The sequence below is a fragment of the Parambassis ranga genome, chromosome 5 (genome assembly GCF_900634625.1).
Source record: "Parambassis ranga chromosome 5, fParRan2.1, whole genome shotgun sequence".
Taxonomy (NCBI): domain Eukaryota; kingdom Metazoa; phylum Chordata; class Actinopteri; family Ambassidae; genus Parambassis; species Parambassis ranga.
Window position 1 is genome coordinate 5,594,075 of NC_041026.1, and position 24,326 is coordinate 5,618,400.

The window sequence follows — 24,326 nt, forward strand, 5'->3', positions numbered from 1 at the left end:
GGTCCTACTGCGGCCTGAACGGACTCTGTATATTACGAGGCGCCACCTAGCGGTTTGGAGGACAACAAACAAGCGGGGTTAAGCTGGATTGTGTGTGATTTGAAAATAGGTCTGAACGTATCCAGCTTCTAGGCGATCTGGATTCAACCCTACTCTAGCTGGACTTTCTCCAGTGTGAACGGGGCCTCAGACACCAGTTGGAGGGCCCCTCTGGGGCCTAAACAGGCTGTAGAGGTGCCTTTTGCACAACAGACTTCTACAGCAGTGAATAAATAAAAGTGACTGCTTCCAGGTCAGATGTTGACCACGTGACATTATGTATTTATTCACCTTTCAGAGCACAGAGGGAGGCTCTTCTTTCTGTGTCAGTAGGTCACCTGTACTAATCTGTGCGAAAGGTCCAACACTGATTATTTCTGACCTTTAGCCTTCAAATCTCTCACGACCTTCCACAGATTCTTCTCCTGATAGGGAGCGCAGTGACGCCTCTCCTCTCTTTGGACAGGTAAAGAACACACATTCATCAGGGTTTCTGTTTGCATGTGGAGGATTTCAGACTGACTCAATGGCGCCATCTTTTGGACTCTCTGGGTTACTGCATCTTCCTGATGCAGGCTGTTTCTAACCATACAGGAGCTGAACAAGAAAAACCCCACAATAACTCAGGCTTTAGAAAACATGCATTTTATTTTATTATTGCTTTTATTTGTAATAAACTTGTAAAATTATTGCTTTTATTTGTAATAAACCCCACTACAAAACATCATCTCTTCAATCAGTCTTCATCATGTATATATATATTTAGTTTTTTTTCCCCTCATAAGACAGGCAAGTAGCACCCCAACATTATAAATATGTATAAACGCTGACATCATAAACTGCAGAAATGTTACACCACAAAGCTTCTACACTTACATCCAACATGGCCGACCCCTTGTCCATTAAAATTGGTTTCGTCTACAGAGGATGGAGCAGAAATGAGATGAGTAGCCCTGATCAGGTCTTAAAAAACATGAAAACAAGGCTGAATACTAAGAATGGATTTTACATGTGTTCACTGTCATTAAATAAGACGTTGTTTTTAGTACTTTTATCTAGTTTCCTTTGCTTAAATGACTTTTTATGGCTTTAAAATGCTTCTAGTTTTTTTTTCCAGTCGCCCCTTTGATGGTGGGAAAATGACGTGAAAGTGATTAAGAAATTAGGAACCAATATCTTCACCGACTCAGTGCTCTCTGCTGCAGTACAAATATTATAAACACACACAGTTCACACTCAGCTGCCTTTTAAAGTGCTTTAACAGCAAGTATCTGAAACCACAACAGCTTCCTCCTTCCAGCCTCCAGCTCACTGAGGTTAGCCGCTGTGAGCCGCTGTAGATCGGAACAACGACCCGGCTTTAGTCTGTGCAACACGTGCAGGACTCGGCCATCATGTCCTCAGCGACACGTGCAGGACTCGGCCATCATGTCCTCAGCGACACGTGCAGGACTCGGCCACCATGTCCTCCAGCTCCCGGTACTCCACCTTCTTCTTGTGCACGACCAGCACGCTCATGGGCATGTACTTGTACGGCACGCAGGACGGCGGAGGAACATCTCCGATGCCCAGCTCGTTGATGACCGTCTGGATGATGGCGTGGTTGGGGGAGTGGTACCCGTAGTGGAGCACCCTCGGGCAGTCGCCCTGGCAGAAGCGAGGGTTGTACATGGGCGGGGCGATGAAGTAGTGGCCCCAGCCGAGCTCGTCGAAGGACAGGCGGAAGGAGTGGAGCTTGCATCGGCTCTTGGAAGTGCTGGTTTTTCGTTTGTAACCGGAGAGGTCAGAGATGATGGAGGTCGAGGGGAGGGTGGAGAAAGACGAGGGGGGAGTGGGAGCGTTTTTTAGAGCATCCAGCAGAGGATCTTTGGTGTCTGCAGAGTCTTTGGAGCGGCGGCGGCGAACGGAAGGGTGCCACTGCCCGACCCTCCTCACGACGTCCTCCCCCTCAGCTCCGAGCAGCTCTCCCATCCACTCCTTCACCTCCCTCTCCTCTTCCAGGTACAGCAGGAGAGAGGGGACTTCGAGGTGGGGCTCACCGCTCCACCGCTCCCTCCCCTGGTTCCACCGCCACCAGAAGCCGCCGTCTTCTCCGGGTTCTGTGCACCAGTACTGGGCTGTGAGGGACAGATGCGCCCCCTCTCTGCGGTCGCCCCCCTGCAGGATGTGTCCGCTGACGTGAGCGGTGATGTCCGTCTCTGTCCAGCGCTCGTGGGGCTCCAGGGTCGTCAGGCTGTGCGCACCCAGCGAGGTGATCTGAGCCCTGCAGCGGGGCCGGGTGGCTGCGGAAGATGTGGAGGGAGGGGAGGGAGAGGAGCGCAGGTGGACGAAGGATGCTCTGACCAGCTGCTCCGAGGGAAGAGTGTCCAGGTTGTACTGTACTGTGAAGGTGTAGCAGTGGTCTGAGGAGGAGAGAGCAGGAAGTTAGTCACAGTTTCAATTGTTTTTGCAAACATCAGTGGATCAGATATTTTCTCTGATCTATCTGCTGACTAAAAGTCACATCAGCCAATCAGGAGGAGTGTTTAAACTTTTCTCAAAGTGAGTCAGGTCTCAGAACTCCATGCTCTAAACAGACAGACAGATATAAAGTTGGCTCCTTCACCTCCTGACGCAGGCAGGTAGTGCACCGACGACGCCGTCGGTCTCAGCAGGCGCACCGTGTTGGAGCCGAACTTCCGGTGCTGTTTGGGCCTGCCATCCGGTTCTGCCGCGCTCCGGTACAAACTAAGCATGAACTGCAGGTTCTGGTCCGCTTTCTGCTCGTCGGTCAGCGGCCGGTGGTGCGTCCCTTTGTGCTTTGCGCTCTGGTGACACCGGCGGCTCCGCTTCAACGTGGGGGGATGAGAGGCCATTGTCCGGCCGGCTGCTGATGCCGCTGCTGCCGCTGCGCCTCCGGCGCAGGTGGAGCACGTCAGGAAGATAAAACAGGACAGGACGCAGACACGCAGTAAAGAGTGTGCGGCGCGGGTCGCCCTCATGTTGGTTTATAAAACCTCGGTGCTAGCGAGCTCCACCAACGAGGCTAAACTTGGCAACCATCGTCCGTGCGGCGGCCGGGGGCGTGCTTCACTGGCTCACCTGGTCGCCGCTCATCTTGGACTTCACAATTCACTTCCTGAAATTGATGGTGACCCCTAATTAACCCCTCGGAGGTGCAGGAAAGTCACGTGAGTCGTGCGTAATGGTGCGTAAAAGTGACGTGACGCATTTTCCCCTCCTTTTTTTCCCATGGCACATTTTGTACATTATTTAATTTAAATTAAAAGGGTTCCAATTTTTTTGTCCTTCAAAAACCTTCAAAATATTTTGTCATATTTTAACCTTAAGCTAAAAAGACCAAATGATTGAATTCAGTGGTTATATTTGATGGCATCAGTTTGATTCCAGGCTTCATGATGTATGTTTTTAGAGCTATATTTCTTTTTAATCTTGATTTTTATATTGATTTGTGGATTTATATTTACACTAAAACACACTATTGTATTTCTCTATCTAGACATATGAAATTTAACATCAACAGGTTCATGATTTTGTTTTTTAAACAACAGTCATTTGAAGTTTGAGCGTCACTTTGGCGCCCTCTGGTGGTTCAGTGACACTGCAAGTTATATCTACCCCAAAGCTGAAGGGTGCTTTGTTTTACTCTCCTGGCCTGTGTCTGTTAACTCTTTGCATCCAGACTTCCAGCCTCTGAGTTCTGGTCCTGTCTGTTTAACTTGAATCTTGGGAGGTTTTGGATTCTGGTAAACAAATTGTTCTCAGCAGGGAGGAGCTGAAACTATGTTTTTTCTTCTTTTACCATGTTTTTTTCTGTTGTTTTAAACCTGATGTGACATGTAAGCAAAACTCAAACCAAAAAAATTCCATCTGAGAGTCTGTGAGGTGGAGAAGGATCTGAGTAAAACAAAGTCCTCGTGGTCTGGATGACGAGTGAGACGTCTGGGCATGTCCACATCTGTCTCCTCCTTTTGATTCTCTGTCTGTTCTCCGCTGCTTGTTCTTTCTCCTCACAAAGATAGTGACTCATTCACACACACACACATACAGTTGCTGCTGAGGCAGTGACTAATGGGGATCTATAATAAACTAATAAACAAAGACCTCAGCTTTAAACCTGCACCTTACAGCTGAACGTGCTGCCAAAGCAGGAAACTGAAGGCTGGGATGTGACTCCTCCTGCTTGTTGTTCAAAGAACCACTGACAGCCCCTCCTCTCTCTCCAACACAGAGTGCAGCTCTGACAGTACATTTCCTGGTTCCTCCTCTTTAACAGATCTGCCAGCTGAGGGATCGGTCTAATCTCTGTGCTGCACAGTGACAGAGTTCAACAACCAAACTGCTGCAGATCAGCCAGCAAATGTGAAAGTAAACATGACGTGCTGACTGACGCTCCTATTTCCTGATGAGGAAGTGAAACTCTTCAGACTTGTCGAGAGCTGAAATGGCGCAGCAAAGAAACCAGCAGGACTCACTGAGGTTCTCTTGTTCCATCTGTCTGGATCTCCTGAAGGATCCGGTGGCTGTCCCCTGTGGACACAGCTACTGCATGAAGTGTATTCAAAGCTTCTGGGATGAAGAGGACAGGAAGGGAATCCACAGCTGTCCTCAGTGCAGGAAGACTTTCACACCGAGGCCTGTCCTGGAGAAAAACCTCCTGTTAGCAGAGTTGGTGGAGGAGCTGAAGAAGACTGGACTCCAAGCTGCTCCTGCTGATCACTGCTATGCTGGACCTGAAGATGTGGCCTGTGATGTCTGCACTGACAGGAAGCTGAAAGCCAGCAAGTCCTGTCTGGTCTGTTTGGCTTCATACTGTGAGAAACACCTCCAACCTCACTATGATGGAGCTGTGTTCAAGAAACACAAGCTGGTGGAGCCCTCCAAGAAGCTCCAGGAGAACATCTGCTCTCGTCATGATGAGGTGATGAAGATCTTCTGCCGCACTGATCAGCAGTCTGTCTGTTATCTCTGCACAATGGATGAACATAAAGGCCATGACACAGTCCCAGCTGCAGCAGAGAGAGCTGAGAAGCAGAAGGAGCTCCAGGTGAGCAGGACAAACCTCCAGCAGGGAATCCAGGAGGCACAGAAAGATGTGAAGCTGCTCCAACAGGAGGTGGAGGCCATCAGAGGCTCTGCTGATAAAACAGTGGAGGACAGTCAGAAGATCTTCACTGAGCTGATCCGTCTGATCCAGAAAAGAAGCTCTGATGTGAAGCAGCAGGTCAGATCCCAGCAGGAAGCTGAAGTGAGTCGAGTCAAAGAGCGTCAGGAGGAGCTGGAGCAGAAGATCACTGAGATGAAGAGGAAAGACGCCGAGCTGGAGCAGCTCTCACACACAGAGGACCACATCCACTTTCTACACAAGTACCGCTCACTGTCAGCACTCAGTGAGTCCACACACTCATCCAGCATCAACATCCGTCCTCTGAGGTACTTTGAGGACATGACAGCAGCTGTGTCAGAGCTCAGAGACAAACTACAGGACACTCTGAGGGAGACGTGGACAAACGTCTCACTGGCTGAAGTGGATGTTCTACTGTCAGAACCAGAGCCACAGACCAGAGCTGACTTCTTGAAGTATTCATGTGAACTCACCCTGGATCCAAACACAGCAAACACACAGCTGTTATTATCTGAGGGGAACAGAAAAGTAACATTTATGAGAGAAAAACAGTCTTATTCAAGTCATCCAGACAGATTCAGTGTTTGCTGTCAGGTCCTGAGTAAAGAGAGTCTGACTGGACGTTGTTACTGGGAGGTGGAGTGGAGAGGAGGAGGAGTTGATGTATCAGTCGCATACAAGAATATGAACAGAGCAGAGTGGTTTGGATCCAATGATAAATCTTGGTCATTACGATGTGACAGAAACAGTTATAGATTTTATCGCAACAAGATCCACACTGAGGTCTCAGGTCCTCCTTCCTCCAGAGTAGGAGTGTACCTGGATCACAGAGCAGGTATTCTGTCCTTCTACAGTGTCTCTGAAACCATGACTCTCCTCCACAGAGTCCAGACCACATTCACTCAGCCTCTCTATGCTGGACTTCGGGTTTTTTATTTTCATGGAGTCACTGCTGAGCTGATTAAAGTCCAATAGAGTAATGACAGGGGCAGAGGACAGGTTTATGATCAGAACATGTCTGCAGCTCTCTAAAGAAGCTGTGAGGGGTTAACAGCTTGTTAAAGTTCATCACATTTATTACAGGAAGAATTCTCTACATGCAGACTCAGCAGACAGTCGGCCATCTTTGAAAGTGGAGTAAACAACGTCACACACAGACAGAACTCAGTGTGACAGAGAAAGGTGAAAATAATCAGAAGTCTGCACAGACACTGTAGTGATCAAAGCTGTAGATACATTTACACATCTTCTATAAATATATATCTGATCAGGCTGATTAATAGTTGTAGTTTATAGCTGCTGTGCTGGTGTTTCCTGATGATGATTCTTTGGCTCTGTACTGTTGAACTCCAACAAAGAAAGTGAGTCCTGGAGCTGTGGGAGCTCATAGTGGACATGTTTCACTGTTTTCTGACGTTTTACACTTTAATGGACTCACAAAGAAAATAATCATCATCATAAAAAGACTTTGATCGTTTCTGTCGGATGATTTGTGTGTGACATGTGAAATAAATGTAATTCCACACATGTGTATCTTGACTGTTTATTGATGTAGTTCTCAGTATATTTCTGAAGTGTTGGTCTGTCAGGTAGTCCTCAATCCACGAGACCAGGGGAGCGTCCACCTGCATCTTCTCTAACTTAGTCCTCAACAGTCTCTGGATGGTGTTGAAGGCAGAAGAGAAGTCGAAGAACATGAGCCGCACTGTGGTGTTCAGTGGTACCAAATGTTGTTGTTGCTCATGCAGGTCTGCAGAGGTTCAGTGTGGATGGATGACAGATATGACGATCGTTGCTTTCATTTAATCTGTAAATAAAATCAGAAATTCTATTTTTTTGACCTCTAAAATAAACGTGGAAATGAATGTAAGTGAGTAATTTTGTACAAAATCATGACACAGAATCTCTCTGGTGTGAATAAAGTCGATTAAAACGTGAAGATATTTAAATAACAGGTCTCACATTTCAAATGAAAAGCCAAACACACTTCTGTTTCTGTTCTTTGGCTCTGATGCAGCCGTGGCCACGCCCCTTTGGTCTGTTCTTATTGGACACTTCCTCCCTGAACCTTTCTCCTATTGGCCAATCTTTGCGTCAATCACAGCCGCCGTTCAAATAGGGGGCGGGGTTGTCTGTCTTGCCTGGGAGAAGTTTTCCCAAAGTTTGCGGCTGCGTCGAGTTTGCGGAAGTCATACCGGAAGTACACAACGTTTTTTTTTTTTAAGTTTATTAGAACTTAAACAAGGAACAGTGCCAGGGGGTTACATATACAAAAGAATTATACAAAAATATTGTATAGAGCACATAAACGTAAAGTCTTTATAGCTTTCAAATGATGAGATTTTTCTATAGTCTTGATGTACTGTTTGGCCTCATTCCTAAATGCAACAAAAACAGGTTTTTTGATTTGTGTAACGACATTTGTGAATATACCATTTAGAAAACAAAATAATAAGATTAATGAGGTAATATTGATTAGTCTTTGTGAGTGAAAAGGTAATGAAGCCAAACAGTACATGCTCCAAACAAAGGGAAAAATCAGGATCAATAGAAGATGAAATCAAATCACAGACATCTGTCCAGAAGCTGGTAGAAGAAGCAAAGACCAGAACAAATGAAAGACATCTTCAGAGGAACCCAAACAAAAAGAGCAGCTGGTATCAGTAATATTTTTAAAACGTTGTTCACAAAAGACTTGGAGTTAAACCGTTGGAGTTAAATAACTGATGGACCAGAAGCATGCTGTGATTAAACCAGAGAGGGTCAAATAAAGATTTGTTCCTGTGTAAGATGTCCTTATTATTCCAAATGTAATATCTATGAGGAGAAAAGTTGTTTATAAATTAATGACCAGGAAAGAAGCATCTGTTTATGAAAATAAGACTTTAAAGGGACTTTTTCGATATTGTAGTTACAAAATAAAAGAAAGTTCAAACCACCTACTTGAGAAAATATAAAGTTTGGTATGAAATTCCAAATAGAAGATGGTTCTTGACAAATTGTCTAAGCCAAATGATTTTGAAGGTATTTAAGGTGTTAAAGTCTAAAAAGTTAAGGCCACCTTTATCATATGTGTTCATTATTACTGATTTTTTAATGTAATGAGTTTTGTTTTTCCAGGCAAAGTTAAACAGCATTTTGATAACTTTTAAAACCCTTTTGTTAATGTCAAGGGAGAAAGCAGCATATGTGAGGCTATGCCCTCAGCTTTGGTTCATAAGATTCTGCCTCTCAACGACAAATCTCTCTGAAGCCACTGATTAAGTTTTTTTGGGGTTTTATCAATAATTGAGTTAAAATTGAAATCACATCTGGTTTCAGAATCAGAATCAGAATCAGAATCACTTTATTTATCCCCAGGGGGAAATTCTTATTTGTTACAGACACATAGAAGAAAAAGATAATTGAAATGAAATAGAAATATATAATAAATATCTAAATACAGACAGCATTTAAATCCCTGAGTTGTTACCTAAAGAACATACTACTGTATAAACCTTTACATAGTAAAGAGCATGACATGAATGTGCAGTGTCTGAGTGACTGTCACAGTTCAGTAGTTTGATTGAGACAGGCAGGAATGACTTCCTGTGTCTCTCAGTGGTGCATCGTGGGAGTCGGAGTCTGTTGCTGAATGAGCTCCTGTAGCTGTTCAGTACAGTGTGGAGCGGGTGAGAGGGACAGTCCAGTATGGCCTTTATTTTGGACAACATCCTCCTCTGACACATCTCTGTCAGAGAGTCCAGGTCCTCTCCCACATGGCCGCCTTCCTGATGGTTCTGTTGAGTCTGTTTATGTCCCTCACCCTCAGACTGCTGCCCCAGCAGACAACAGCATACATGATGGCACTGGCCACCACAGACTTATAGAACATCCTCATCATCGTCCTGCAGATGTTGAAGGACCTCAGCTGCCTCAGAAAGTAGAGGCGACTCTGGCCCTTCCTGTACACCAGGGGTCTCAAAGTCAACTTACCCGGGGGGCCGCTGGGGGTATAGTCTGGGTGAGGCTGGGCCGCATTAAGGCCGCATTAAAAAAAAGGGTTTCAAATATTCCAAAAAAGTACAACTGGTCCAATCGTCTCAATCTTTATTAATAACAGGTCAGAATAGGGATGCAAATCATTGATTAATTCAATAATCGTTGGTTGAATGACCTTATCGATCGAATTGATAAGAGGTGATTTTCCTGGGCCTGAATTTCCCTCAGTTTCACTAAGACTAAAATCTAAACATTGTCATATTCCTTAATGAGTGATTTGCTGTACCTTTGGAGATACAGTACAGACAATGACATTTATATAGACTAGAATAACAAAATCAATTTTGAATAGAAATAAAATAAAATATGTCCAGCTGCTTTAACTGACGGAGCACTGCTACATGCGCACAGAGATCACGCCGCACCTGAAAACACTCACCGTCAACATACCAGCAGCCAGGCTGCTGAGACCTGTCCAACAGACAGCGCGTCGCTTGGCACAGTTTTCAATGCGCGCTCTCTGTCCGCTGGTGCAGTACGATCACATGTGTGTGCGCACGCCTGTGTGTCAAAAGCTTTGTAAAAATCTAAAAAAGAATGAAACTTTGATCAAGGCATAAATCAGAGTAATCAATTAACTCAAGTACTAATCTTACATTATTGGAAATATGTCTGTTCCTCATGAAACCAGACTGAGACTCATCAATTATGTCATCTAGAACAAATTAGATTCTTTTGGCAAATATCAAAGCAAATATTTTGTAATCATTATTAAGTAAGGAAATAGGGCGCCAGTTGTCGATGAGGAGTAAATCCTTCTTTGGTTTAGGTATTAGAGTTATAAGGCCCTGGGTCAGAGTAGGAGGCAGGGATTCACTGCTTATGCATTCAGAGAAAAGACCAAGAAGGAAAGGTGCTGGCTGTTTAGAGAAGATTTGGTAAAATTCAGAGGTAATACCGTCAGTGCCTGGAGATTTATTAAGTTTGAGATGTTCAATAGCAGATACAACTTCCTGTAGAGTTAGTGATTTATCACAAGATTCTTTTGAATCAGTGTCAATTAGTTTTGTTTCTGTGAGAGAGTCCATGAATTGACAGGTAAGTTCTTCGCAGTATTTAGAATCATACAGTTTAAAGTCAGAGCAATATTTAGCTGTTTCTCTGGGGTCATCTGTAACATTACCATCAATATTTAATTTTTGTATGGTATTACTTTTAGCTCGACAGTTTTCAAGCCGAAAGAAATCAGCAGTATTCTGCTCTCCTTCCTCTAGCCATCTCCTCCTACTTCTTACAAACGCCCCCTCGGCCTTCGACCTATAAATGTCATCTAACTGGTTTTGTAGATTGATTAATTGGTGAGAATCATTTTCAGTTAAGTTTCCATGAGCTTGTTGTGATAAAGATGTTATTTTTGAGACAATGTTTTCTTCTTCAGCCCTTTTTGCCTTGACAAGTGAACTACAGTATGTTCTCAAGAATTTTGATAACTCAAATTGTAAAAGTTCCCAGTTATTGCAGAATTGATTTTCTGATACAGATTTTTTCCAGTAACGTTCAATTAGAGACTTTTACCATTGTAGAAACCGTTTCATGTGTGAGGATGGAACTGTTCAGTGTCCAGTAAGAGCTTCTATGATGAATATTAGAATTCAGAGAGATTTGTATGGAGATTGTGATTCAATTCAATTCAATTCAATTCAATTCAGTTTTATTTATATAGCGCATATTACAATCAGACATTGTCTCAAAGCGCTTCACAGGAACCCCCCTAAGAGCACTGTGGCAAGGAAAAACTCCCTTTAAGAGGAAGAAACCTTGAGCAGGACCCGTCAACTTAAGGGGGAACCAGTCCTGCTGCTAGTCGGAGAGGATGAAGGAGAGAGAGAGAGAGAGAGAGAGAGGGAGGAGCAAACATGATACAAACATGATACAGTACAGAGCAAACATGACAGCAAGATGAAACAGTGATATATTGTAATGATATCTATATATATCGTCAGTCCATAAGTAGGAATAGTAATTTGGTAGTAAAGATGAGCAGCAGGGGCTAGTGAAGTCGATGAGCACAGGAGAGACTGCAGGTCAGTATGCAGGTCTTGAGACCTGCAAAGAGAGAGAGCGAGAGCGAGGCACAGAACTACAAGGAAGACAGTTAACACAGATTATGAGACGATATTACCCAGTATGATCCAGACTAAGGAGAGTGGAGGAGAGGTCAGAGGGTGTTCAGAGGATCGTGTTTGTGCCCCCCGACAACGTAGAGCAAGAGAGACTTCACGGGCCGGACTGCAGGTCAGCATCCAGGTCTTGAGACCAGTGTGAGCCAGACTAAGGAGAGAAAAGGAGAGGTTAGAGGGTGAGAGGGAAACTGCTCAGTGGATCATGTTTGTGCCCCCCGACAACGTAGGCCTAGAGCAGCATAGCTGTGCTACACACTAGGTCTAAGGCTAACTGTACGCCTTACTAAACAGAAAAGTTTTAAGTCTAGTCTTAAAGGTGGAGGCAGTGTCTGCCTCTCGGACCCAGATTGGTAACTGGTTCCATAATAGCGGTGCCTGATAGCTGAAAGCTCGTCCTCCCATTCTACTTCTATGAATCCTAGGAACTACTAGTAAACCTGCACTCAGAGATCTGAGTGTCCTATTAGGAACATATGGTACAATCAGGTCCTGCAGATACAATGGAGCAAGTCCATGAAGAGCCTTGTAGGTTAGAAGAAGGATCTTGAAGTGTATTCTTGAGTCCACTGGGAGCCAGTGAAGAGACGCTAGGACTGGAGAGATATGATCCCTTTGGCTGCTTCCTGTCAGAACTCTAGCTGCTGCGTTCTGGATCAGCTGCAGACTGTTGATGGAGTAATGTGGACATCCTGACAATAAAGAGTTGCAGTAGTCCAGTCTTGAAGTGACTGTTAAAGGAGCAGGGAGGATATTAACCCTAACAGTATTTTTATCCCAACAATTGGAGCTCAACCAAAAGTCTATGCATCATAAGCTAGTATATGTTTTATTGTTGTGAGATCACACCAGGGTTTTTTCTCTCCATATATCGATTAAATCAAATTTATGCATAAATTGTATTAAGGTAGAGGCCTTTGAATAATCAGCTAGAGGAGGCCATCTGTCCTGAAGACCATTTAGAGCAACATTGAAGTCTCCCCCCATTATTATCATTGCGTTTGGAAACATAGAAAGCCAATGTAAGGAGCCAGATTCTAAAACATCAAACAATTTGTCATTTTCAACCTTTGAATTATACCCATAAAGGTTAACAAGTAAGATTAAAGTCTCATTGGTATTAATAACCAAAATAAAGAACTGACCTGTAGGATCACCTTCAGAATGTAAAATAGCCCCATTAAAGGAGTTCTTCAAAACAGCAGTACCTGCTGCTCGCTCTGAGCCATGAGACAGCCAAATGTCTTCGCCCCACTGAGCCCTCCATAACTGTGCATCATCCATAACTGAATGTGACTCTTGAAAAAAAGAAAAATCTGTTTTTTGTTGTTTTGCAAATAAAAATAAAGCTTTTCGTTTGACATTCTGTCTCAACCCCCTGGCATTAAGAGAAAAAACAGAGAAAGACAATGTAACAAAAAAGTCCAAATACTATGAAGAAGAAAGGTCTTAAGTACCAAAAGAAATAATCTCTATCCATTAAAGGGTTATAATGATAAATTAGGCTGTAACTCAGTGCAAAACAGTCTCCCTGTGAAGTAAGAAATATTAAGTGTGGCAACACTTTTCAGATTCTGTATTATAAAAAGATAAGGTGCAGAGTGGGAGATTAAATACTTTCTTTAAAATGTATATAAAGGCAAAAAGAAAAAAGGTTTTGTATTTTTAACACCTTAACTTGTCCTCTGCTACTATAGTAATAAACCAAAGTAATATAGTAGTGTCTCTTGAGTTTTGTTACATCCTTAGCATACTGCTTCTTCTAGAAAGAAGACACAAGAGTTTTGCAAATACAATAGTGCAATAAGGAAAAAAGGCAAAATAAAGTCCTTTAGTCGTGGGGAGCCACATTAGAGGGTAATGTGTTCACCTGAGAACAGTCAAGATGTTCTGGCCGGATTTCTTTCCCTTCAATGATAACTCGAGTACCTGCGAAGTGAGCCACAAAAGATCTCTTGAAGACCTGTTAGTGAAGCGGACAAAGGTGGTCCTGGGTCTGTTTTCAGGCCCCTGGTATTTCCCTAGGCGGTGGACAATATCAATGTTTTCTGCAATTTTCTGCTGAGAATCAGGCAACACGGCGCAGCAGATGTTGATGACTTTGGCTTTGATGTCTTCTGCGTTACCTTCAGGGACGCCATGGAGTCTGAGGTTCCACCTCCTACCATATCTTTCAGCCTCATTGAGCTTTTTCTGCAGGTCAGCTATCTGCTGTTCATATCTTCTGTTGGCAGTTTCCTTGGATTTCCTTCACATCACACTTAAGTGACTCAACTTCTGCAAATGCAAAATCCACTACACATTTTTTCAAAGCTTCAATGCTCACTGCATTCTTTGTGATCATGCCCTCCAGATTATCAGCACTCACGTTAATTGCGGCGACAATGTTGCTCTGTAAGTCTGCTAAATACAGTGGCTTGCAAAAGTATTCATACCCCTTGAACTTTTCCACATTTTCTCACATTATGACTACAAACATAAATATATTTTATTGGAATGTTATGTGAAAGACCAACACAAAGTGGCACACAATTATGAAGCAGAAAGAAAATTAAACATGAGTTCATTTTTTTTTTACAATTAAAAAACTGAAAACTGTAGTGTGCAAAAGTATTCAGCCCCCCTGTGGCAATACGTTGTGGAACCCCCTTTTGCTGCAATTATAGCTGCAAGTCTTTTGGGGTATGTCTCTACCAGCTTTGCACATCTACAGACTGAAATCTTTGCCCATTCTTCGTTGCAAAACAATTCAAACTGAGTCAAATTAGATGGAGAACGTTTGTGAATAGCAGTTTTCAGATCTTGCCACAGATTCTCGATTGTATTTAGGTCTGGACTTTGACTGGGTCATTCTAACACATTAATATGTCTCATTTTAAACCATTCCACTGTAGCTTTGGCTTTATGTTTAGGGTTGTTGTCCTGTTGGAAGGTGAATCTCCGCCCCAGTATCAAGTGTTTTGCAGACTCCCTGTATTTGGCTCCATCCATCTTCCCATCAACTCTGACCTGCTTCCCTGTCCCTGCTGAAGAGAAGCAGCCCCAGAGCATGATGCTGCCACCACCATGTTTGACAGTGGGTATGGTGTGTTCAGAGTGATGTGCAGTGTTAGGTTTCTGCCACATATAGCGTTTTGCCAAAAAGTTCAATTTTGGTCTCATCTGACCAGAGCACCTTCTTCCACATGATTGCTAGGTCACTCACATGGCTTCTTATGGTTTACTTTAACAATGGCTTTCTTAATGCCACTCTTCAATTAAGTCCAGATTTGTGCAGTGCATGACTGATAGTTGTCCCATGGACAGATTCCCCCACCTTAGCTGTAGATCTCTGCAGTTCATCCACAGTCACTATGGGCCTCTTGGCTGTGTCTCTGATCAGTGCTCTCCTTGTTTGGCCTGTTAGTTTAGGTGGATGACCATGTCTCAGTAGGTTTGCAGTTGTGCCATACTCCTTCCATTCGCTGATGATGGACTGAACAGTGGTCTGTGAGATGTTCAAAGCTTGGGAAATCTTTGTATAGCCTAACCCTGCTTTAAATATCACCACAACTTTATTCCTGACCTGTCTGGTGTGTTCCTTGCACTTCATGATGCTGTTTGCGCCCCAATATTCTCTCAACAAACCACAGAGGCCGTCACAGAACAGCTGTATTTGGACTGAGATTAAATTACACATAGGTTGACTGTATCTAGTCATTAGGTCAACATTCGATCAGTCAGAAATCATCAGGCAACTTCTGAAGGCAATTGGATGCACTCAGAGAAAAGGGGGCTGAATACTTTTGCACACTGCACCTTTCAGTTTTTAATTTGTAAAAAAAAAAATTAACTCATGTTTAACTTTCTTTCTACGTCACAACTGTGTGCCACTTTGTGTTGGTCTTTCACATAACATTCCAATAAAATATATTTATTTTTGTGGGAATAATGTGAGAAAATGTGGAAAAGTTCAAGGGGTATGAATACTTTTGCAAGCCACTGTATATCTCAGCTCTTTGCCGTTTCTCCTTTGGTTTGATCGGTGTGTCCGGCAGAGGTGGAAAATCATCATCTCGGTCGCAGTGAGTTTCAGAGCTTAAACAGTCATGATCCATGTTGACTGAGGCAGTAGGTGCAGCAGCTGAAGAGCTTGTTGGTGTCTCAATAGCATTTAAGGGAACTCCAAAAACCATACCTTCTCTGTAGATAGGAGGTTCTTTCTCTTTGCGTTTTGACCCTATTTCGTTTTGCATCGTGTTGAAAGAAGATTATGGCTCCACACAGAAACACCGTCGCTCCCTCTAGGCTAGCTGTGATTGAGTACTCCATTCGTCAGTTTAAAAAAAGCAAATAACTTTGTATTAACTAACGATGAGTCTTCCAAAATGCCAAGAGACTGTTTTAACACTGTGTGTAGGTATTTATAGCGTCATATTAGGACTAACGGAACGATATCAGAGGATAGAGATTCAAAAAACTGCTCAACCATAAAAACATGCGTCTGCTATGGTCGCCATCTTGGAGGACCCCGGAAGTACACGACGTAGATATAAAAATAAAACCGTTACTTCGCTAAAGCGTGACAGGAGCGATAAAACACGCTAAACAACAACTTTGGCTCCTATTGACAGCAGTTTAGCCAGCATCCTGTCCCTCAACACCTCCTCCAGATTGGCGGAGGATGGTGCTCGCCATGACAGACTGGTAGAACATGTGGAGCACCCTGCTGCAAACACTGAAGGACCTGAGTCTCCTCAGGAAGTACAGTCTGCTCGTGGACCACTGCAGTTTTTTGTCCAGTTGGACCCCCAGGGTGAGGTTTTAACGTCTGTACAGTAAATGATCAATAATTAATTTTCTTCCTGCTGGTGCAGATTGTTTTTTATTTGAGTTGCTGGATCTCCATTCTGGGACAGCGATGACATCATGCAGAGTCCCTGTCTGACATGAGGCAGGGTTAGAGAGGATCAGGATTCTAATCTTCATCATCTTCCTGATGTCTGGAGCAGGTAAGATCTAAGCTGCAGCAAGCATACAAGCATACATACACACAAACACACATCCTACCTGGGTAGCACACAGCACATATACACTGGACACAGGGATGGACATTGATATCAGACAGCAACAAGCTGTGAAGGGACATTTAACTTTCTGTTTATTTTTATATATATTGGGATCAGAATCTAAATTGTGATTTTGATGTTTGTTGACAGGAAATAAACACCCTGTGTTTACCCTTTGCACTAACCCATCCCTCTCTTCTTGAGCTGAACCTGAGTAAATTAGTCAGGTGTGTTCTCACTGAGGTACGAGTTACATCTGCTTGTTTAGTTTGACTCAGTTGACTTGCTTGGATTGTTAAAAGTGTCTTTGTGAAGTATTCGGACATGTATTCAAGTATGTGTATATTTATATATAGATGTTTAGTTCAGATTGAGCACATGAAGTTTTACTATTTTAATATCACAACTGTGGACCCCTGGAAGAACAGTTGCTGCTGAGGCAGTGACTAATGGGGATCTATAATAAACTAATAAACAAACACCTCAGCTTTAAACCTGCACCTTACAGCTGAACGTGCTGCCAAAGCAGGAAACTGAAGGCTGGGATGTGACTCCTCCTGCTTGTTGTTCAAAGAACCACTGACAGCCCCTCCTCTCTCTCCAACACAGAGTGCAGCTCTGACAGTACATTTCCTGGTTCCTCCTCTTTAACAGATCTGCCAACAACTCAAAGTCCAATGACCAAACTGCAGCATATAAAGTCAGTAAATGTAAAAGCTCTTCCATTTCCTGGTGAGGAGGACGAGAGCTGAAATGGCGCAGCAAAGAAACCAGCAGGACTCACTGAGGTTCTCTTGTTCCATCTGTCTGGATCTCCCGAAGGATCCGGTGGCTGTCCCCTGTGGACACAGCTACTGCATGAAGTGTATTCAAAGCTTCTGGGATGAAGAGGACAGGAAGGGAATCCACAGCTGTCCTCAGTGCAGGAAGACTTTCACACCGAGGCCTGTCCTGGAGAAAAACCTCCTGTTAGCAGAGTTTGTGGAGGAGCTGAAGAAGACTGGACTCCAAGCTGCTCCTGCTGATCACTGCTATGCTGGACCTGAAGATGTGGCCTGTGATTTCTGCACTGACAGGAAGCTGAAAGCCAGCAAGTCCTGTCTGGACTGTTTGGTGTCATACTGTGAGAAACACCTCCAACCTCACTATGATGGAGCTGCGTTCAACAAACACAAGCTGGTGGAGCCCTCCAAGAAACTCCAGGAGAACATCTGCTCTCGTCATGATGAGGTGATGAAGATCTTCTGCCGCACTGATCAGCAGTCTGTCTGTTATCTCTGCACAGTGGATGAACATAAAGGCCATGACACAGTCCCAGCTGCAGCAGAGAGAGCTGAGAAGCAGAAGGAGCTCCAGGTGAGCAGGACAAACCTCCAGCAGGGAATCCAGGAGGCACAGAAAGATGTGAAGCTGCTCCAACAGGAGGTGGAGGCCATCAGAGGCTCTGCTGATAAAACAGTGGAGGACTGTCAGAAGATCTTCAGTGAGCTGATGCGTCTGATCCAGAAAAGAAGCTCTGATGTGAAGCAGCAGGTCAGATCCCAGGAGGAAGCTGAAGTGAGTCGAGTCAAAGAGCGTCAGGAGGAGCTGGAGCAGAAGATCACTGAGATGAAGAGGAAAGACGCCGAGCTGGAGCAGCTCTCACACACAGAGGACCACATCCACTTTCTACACAAGTACCGCTCACTGTCAGCACTCAGTGAGTCCACACACTCATCCAGCATCAACATCCGTCCTCTGAGGTACTTTGAGGACATGACAGCAGCTGTGTCAGAGCTCAGAGACAAACTACAGGACACTCTGAGGGAGACGTGGACAAACGTCTCACTGACTGAAGTGGATGTTCTACTGTCAGAACCAGAGCCACAGACCAGAGCTGACTTGAAGTATTCATGTGAACTCACCCTGGATCCAAACACAGCAAACAAATATCTGTTATTATCTGAGGGGAACAGAAAAGTAACAAGAATGAGAGAAAAACAGTCTTATTCAAGTCATCCAGACAGATTCACTGTTTACACTCAGATCCTGAGTAAAGAGAGTCTGACTGGACGTTGTTACTGGGAGATGGAGTGGAGAGGTGGAGTTTATGTAGCAGTTGCATACAAGAATATGAACAGAGCAGAGTGGTTTGGAGACAATGATAAATCTTGGTCATTAGAATGTGACACAAACAGTTATAGATTTTATCACAACAAGATCCACACTGAGGTCTCAGGTCCTCCTTCCTCCAGAGTAGGAGTGTACCTGGATCACAGAGCAGGTATTCTGTCCTTCTACAGCGTCTCTGAAACCATGACTCTCCTCCACAGAGTCCAGACCACATTCACTCAGCCTCTCTATGCTGGACTTTGGCTTTATGATGGAGCCACTGCTGAGCTGATTAAAGTCCAATAGAGTAATGACAGGGGCAGAGGACAGGTTTATGATCAGAACATGTCTGCAGCTCTATAAAGAAGCTGTGAGGGGTTAACAGCTTGTTAAAGTTCATCACATTTATTACAGGAAGAATTCTCTACATGCAGACTCAGCAGACAGTCGGCCATCTTTGAAAGTGGAGTAAACAACGTCACACACAGACAGAACTCAGTGTGACAGAGAAAGGTGAAAATAATCAGAAGTCTGCACAGACACTGTAGTGATCAAAGCTGTAGATACATTTACACATCTTCTATAAATATATATCTGATCAGGCTGATTCATAGTTGTAGTTTATAGCTGCTGTGCTGGTGTTTCCTGATGATGATTCTTTGGCTCTGTACTGTTGAACTCCAACAAAGAAAGTGAGTCCTGGAGCTGTGGGAGCTCATAGTGGACATGTTTCACTGTTTTCTGACGTTTTACACTTTAATGGACTCATAAAGAAAATAATCATCATCATAAAAAGACTTTGATCGTTTCTGTCGGATGATTTGTGTGTGACATGTGAAATAAATGTAATTCCACACATGTGTATCTTGACTGTTTATTGATGTAGTTCTCAGTATATTTCTGAAGTGTTGGTCTGTCAGGTAGTCCTCAATCCACGAGACCAGGGGAGCGTCCACCTGCATCTTCTCTAACTTAGTCCTCAACAGTCTCTGGATGGTGTTGAAGGCAGAAGAGAAGTCGAAGAACATGAGCCGCACTGTGGTGTTCAGTGGTACCAAATGTTGTTGTTGCTCATGCAGGTCTGCAGAGGTTCAGTGTGGATGGATGACAGATATGACGATCGTTGCTTTCATTTAATCTGTAAATAAAATCAGAAATTCTATTTTTCCCCTTTTTTGACCTCTAAAATAAACGTGGAAATGAATGTAAGTGAGTAATTTTGTACAAAATCATGACACAGAATCTCTCTGGTGTGAATAAAGTCGATTAAAACGTGAAGATATTTAAATAACAGGTCTCACATTTCAAATGAAAAGCCAAACACACTTCTGTTTCTGTTCTTTGGCTCTGATGCAGCCGTGGCCACGCCCCTTTGGTCTGTTCTTATTGGACACTTCCTCCCTGAACCTTTCTCCTATTGGCCAATCTCTGCTTCAATCACAGCCGCCGTTCAAATAGGGGGCGGGGTTGTCTGTCTTGCCTGGGAGAAGTTTTCCCAAAGTTTGCGGCTGCGTCGAGTTTACGGAAGTCATACCGGAAGTACACGATGGTTTTTTTTTATTAACTTTATTAGACCTTAAACAAGGAACAGTGCCAGGGGGTTACATATACAAACATTATTTTTACAATAAGAATTATACAAAATATTGTATAGAGCACATAAACGTAAAGTCTTTATAGCTTTCAAATTATGAGATTTTTCTATAGTCTTGATGTACTGTTTGGCCTCATTCCTAAATGCAACAAAAACAGGTTTTTGATTTGTGTAACGACATTTGTGAATATACCATTTAGATAACAAAATAATAAGATTAATGAGGTAATATTGATTAGTCTTTGTGAGTGAAAAGGTAATGAAGCCAAACAGTACATGCTCCAAACAAAGGGGAAAATCAGGATCAATAGAAGATGAAATCAAATCACAGACATCTGTCCAGAAGCTGGTAGAAGAAGCAAAGACCAGAGCAAATGAAAGACATCTTCAGAGGAACCCAAACAAAAAGAGCAGCTGGTATCAGTAATATTTTTAAAACGTTGTTCACAAAAGACTTGGAGTTAAACCGTTGGAGTTAAATAACTGATGGACCAGAAGCATGCTGTGATTAAACCAGAGAGGGTCAAATAAAGATTTGTTCCTGTGTAAGATGTCCTTATTATTCCAAATGTAATATCTATGAGGAGAAAAGTTGTGTTTATAAATTAATGACCAGGAAAGAAGCATCTGTTTATGAAAATAAGACTTTAAAGGGACTTTTTCAATATTGTAGTTACAAAATAAAAGAAAGTTCAAACCACTTGAGAAAAAAAAAAAAGTTCGGTATGAAATTCCAAATAGAAGATGGTTCTTGACAAATTGTCTAAGCCAAATGATTTTGAAGGTATTTAAGGTGTTAAAGTCTAACAAGTTAAGGCCACCTTTATCATATGTGTTCATTATTACTGATTTTTTAATGTAATGAGTTTTGTTTTTCCAGGCAAAGTTAAACAGCATTTTGATAACTTTTAAAACCCTTTTGTTAATGTCAAGGGAGAAAGCAGCATATGAGGCTATGCCCTCAGCTTTGGTTCATAAGATTCTGCCTCTCAACGACAAATCTCTCTGAAGCCACTGATTAAGTTTTTTTGGGGTTTTATCAATAATTGAGTTAAAATTGAAATCACATCTGGTTTCAGAATCAGAATCAGAATCAGAATCACTTTATTTATCCCCGGGGGGAAATTCTTATTTGTTACAGACACATAGAAGAAAAAGATAATTGAAATGAAATAGAAATATATAATAAATATCTAAATACAGACAGCATTTAAATCCCTGAGTTGTTACCTAAAGAACATACTACTGTATAAACCTTTACATAGTAAAGAGCATGACATGAATGTGCAGTGTCTGAGTGACTGTCACAGTTCAGAGTTCAGTAGTTTGATTGAGACAGGCAGGAATGACTTCCTGTGTCTCTCAGTGGTGCATCGTGGGAGTCGGAGTCTGTTGCTGAATGAGCTCCTGTAGCTGTTCAGTACAGTGTGGAGCGGGTGAGAGGGACAGTCCAGTATGGTCTTTATTTTGGACAACGTCCTCCTCTGACACACCTCTGTCAGAGAGTCCAGGTCCTCTCCCACAACATGGCCGCCTTCCTGATGATTCTGTTGAGTCTGTTTATGTCCCTCAGACTGCTGCCCCAGCAGACAACAGCATACATGATGGCACTGGCCACCACAGACTCATAGAACATCCTCATCATCGTCCTGCAGATGTTGAAGGACCTCAGCTGCCTCAGAAAGTAGAGGCGACTCTGGCCCTTCCTGTACACAGTGTCCACGTTTTTACTCCAGTCCAGTTTGTGGTCCAAGTACATTCCCAGGTATCTGTACTCCTCCACCACCTCCACACTGAGCCCTTTGATGCTGGTAGGGGTCACTGGAGCCTTTGTCCTTATCTTTATTAATGACTATTCCAAGGTAAGTGACAGAGTCTTTTATAGGTATACTACAAATAGAGGGGGTATTACAGGGTTTAAGAGCAAGCAGTTCACATTTCTTAATATTCAAGCAAAGTCCAGATGCAAGAGAGAAAGCATTTATCACATCGATAGCTAAAGGAACCTGAGAGCTATTTTTTAGAAACTAGGTTGTTTCAGCCAGTTGACTGATGATAATGTCAGTGTTTGCTATCAGGATTCCTTTTAATGGACTCAGTTTTATAGAGTCTGTGAGTAGTTGCGTACAAAGCAAAAAAAGATAAGGTGATATGGGGCATCCCTGACTGACCCCACGTTTGAGAAAGAAACGGGGAGAAGTCCCATGATGCAGTTTGATCGAGGAGTTTCCATGTTTATACATTGTTTTGACAGCACTGCTAAAAAAAAGGGTCAAAACCAAATGTTTCTAGGGCATGGAATATAAAATGATGTTCAACTGTGTCAAAAGCTGTGTAAAAATCTAAAAAAAGAATGAAACTTTGATCAAGGCATAAATCAGAGTAATCAATTAACTCAAGTACTAATCTTACATTATTGGAAATATGTCTGTTCCTCATGAAACCAGACTGAGACTCATCAATTATGTCATCTAGAACAAATTAGATTCTTTTGGCAAATATCAAAGCAAATATTTTGTAATCATTATTAAGTAAGGAAATAGGGCGCCAGTTGTCGATGAGGAGTAAATCCTTCTTTGGTTTAGGTATTAGAGTTATAAGGCCCTGGGTCAGAGTAGGAGGCAGGGATTCACTGCTTATGCATTCAGAGAAAAGACCAAGAAGGAAAGGTGCTGGCTGTTTAGAGAAGATTTGGTAAAATTCAGAGGTTCGTTTTTCCGTGTCAGTTTTCAAAATAAAAGCGGCAAGAACCGCGGGCGCTTCGTGGGTTGTAGTAGGTGGATAGCGCAGTGTCAGCAGTAGAGATTGTAGTAGTGAGTTGTCGTGGTAGTAAAGAATAGAATAGTGAATAGTGAAGAAGATTTAGCTTAAAATGGAGCCATCAAGAAAGAGGAAAACGTCTCCCGTCTGGGAATACTTTGAAATGGCTGCTCACAACAAAGTTTGTATAATGTTTGTGTAGGCCTACATTGTTATGTAATTATGTGAGTATCATCAGCAATAATTTTGTGTTAATTATATTGCACATTTTTGTTTGTTAGGTGAGGTGTTTGCTGTGTGACAGAGAGCTCGTGTACAACAACAATACCTCCTCAATGCTCAGGCATTATCGAGCAATACATGAAAATGTATCTGCAGACAGACCAGACACCAGCCAAAGTAAGCTATTATTATCCGATTTTCATTATTGAAAACATAGTGTGTGTACCGTGTATTTTTGTATCTTATCAATTGGTTGCACTTTATATTCATTGTTATCATTACAGGTTCCAGAAAGGAGGTGCTGGATGAGGCTGTGGTCAACCTGGTCATAAAAGACTCGCAGCCATTTTCAGTAGTGGAAGATGTGGGGTTCAGGGAGCTCATCCATTTGTTGGATCCCAACTATGTTCTCCCGACCAGAAAGGTGTGTATATGTATAATAATAAGTTAATGTATTCTCATAATAAGTATCTGCATTCATTGAAATGAATAACTCCCAGGCATTGAAGAAGATGGTGGGTGAGATACATCAAAGCCAAGGGGAAGGCAAAAGAAGACATTCATGGTGTGTCTGCTGTTAGCTTGACTGCAGATATGTGGACATCTATGAATATGGAGGCCTACCTGGCAATCACCTGCCACTTCATTGATGATCATGATAAGCTAGGCACTGTGTTGCTTGGAGTGGAGCATTTTCCTTCATGTCACACAGCTGAGAATTTAGCGCAAGTGGTGCGTACCCACATGGAAGAGTGGGGGATTACTAATAAGGTGAAATGCCTTGTTACAGATGCTGCATCAAACATGATTGCATGTGCTAAAGCGTTACAAATCAGACACTCAATCTGTATCGCCCATGCATTGAATTTGCTAGTTCGCAAATCATTTGATCAGATCCCTGCCCTATGTGAAATACGTACAAAAGCTAAAAAAATTGTCACCTGAGCATCCTAATAATGATGTGGCAAGGCTGCTGTCTGATAACCTTTTAAGACGTGTCAGAGAAAATGTGGCAGGCAATGAATCTTTAAGTGTGATGACAATGGCCACTATGTTGGACCCCAGGTTCAAAACACTTGGATTCCTCAGCCAAAACAAGGCACAAGAGGCAGTGCGGCGGCTAAAGGCTGAATGTGCTGTGGTCATTGGAAACACTGAAGCTGTTCAACTGCCAGGTCCATCAGAGGCAGCTGAAGGTACCAGCAGCTCTGGTAGGTTTTTATTCATTCTCTGCAAATTGCTATTGGTGTTGACATCACTACTGCTGCACGTCAGCCGTAAGACTT

General features: G+C 43.0%; 3 protein-coding genes and 1 long non-coding RNA gene across 5 annotated transcripts; 2 read left to right on the forward strand and 2 right to left on the reverse strand.

Annotated features, from left to right (window-relative positions):
• Positions 1 to 786: 786 nt before the first annotated feature.
• Positions 787 to 3,148, reverse strand: bmp15 (bone morphogenetic protein 15). The gene is made up of 2 exons (XM_028405698.1): positions 2,645 to 3,148; positions 787 to 2,441 (listed from the first exon to the last, which is right to left on the reverse strand). The coding sequence occupies exons 1-2, from the start codon at positions 3,018 to 3,020 to the stop codon at positions 1,474 to 1,476; spliced, it is 1,344 nt and encodes a 447-aa protein (XP_028261499.1). The 5' UTR covers positions 3,021 to 3,148; the 3' UTR covers positions 787 to 1,473.
• A 1,132-nt stretch (positions 3,149 to 4,280) lies between these two features.
• On the forward strand, positions 4,281 to 22,012 carry LOC114435753 (tripartite motif-containing protein 16-like). Of its 2 annotated transcripts, XR_003670609.1 has the most exons (3): positions 4,281 to 4,470; positions 17,114 to 18,856; positions 21,788 to 22,012. XR_003670609.1 is itself a non-coding variant. In XM_028405697.1 (2 exons), exon 2 carries the CDS (start codon positions 17,127 to 17,129, stop codon positions 18,768 to 18,770), a length of 1,644 nt encoding a protein of 547 aa, XP_028261498.1. In that variant the 5' UTR covers positions 4,281 to 4,470; positions 17,114 to 17,126; the 3' UTR covers positions 18,771 to 19,326. The 2 variants fall into 2 exon arrangements, 1 of the variants encoding a protein (XP_028261498.1); XM_028405697.1 differs by lacking the exon at positions 21,788 to 22,012 and having other exon boundaries at positions 17,114 to 19,326.
• Positions 4,331 to 6,695, forward strand: LOC114435746 (tripartite motif-containing protein 16-like). Its single transcript, XM_028405691.1, has one exon. It carries the CDS (start codon positions 4,484 to 4,486, stop codon positions 6,137 to 6,139), a length of 1,656 nt encoding a protein of 551 aa, XP_028261492.1. The 5' UTR covers positions 4,331 to 4,483; the 3' UTR covers positions 6,140 to 6,695.
• LOC114435821 (uncharacterized) lies at positions 8,346 to 21,089 on the reverse strand. The gene is made up of 3 exons (XR_003670657.1): positions 21,053 to 21,089; positions 15,503 to 15,505; positions 8,346 to 8,394 (listed from the first exon to the last, which is right to left on the reverse strand). It is a non-coding gene; the product is annotated as an uncharacterized LOC114435821 (long non-coding RNA).
• Positions 22,013 to 24,326: the final 2,314 nt, after the last annotated feature.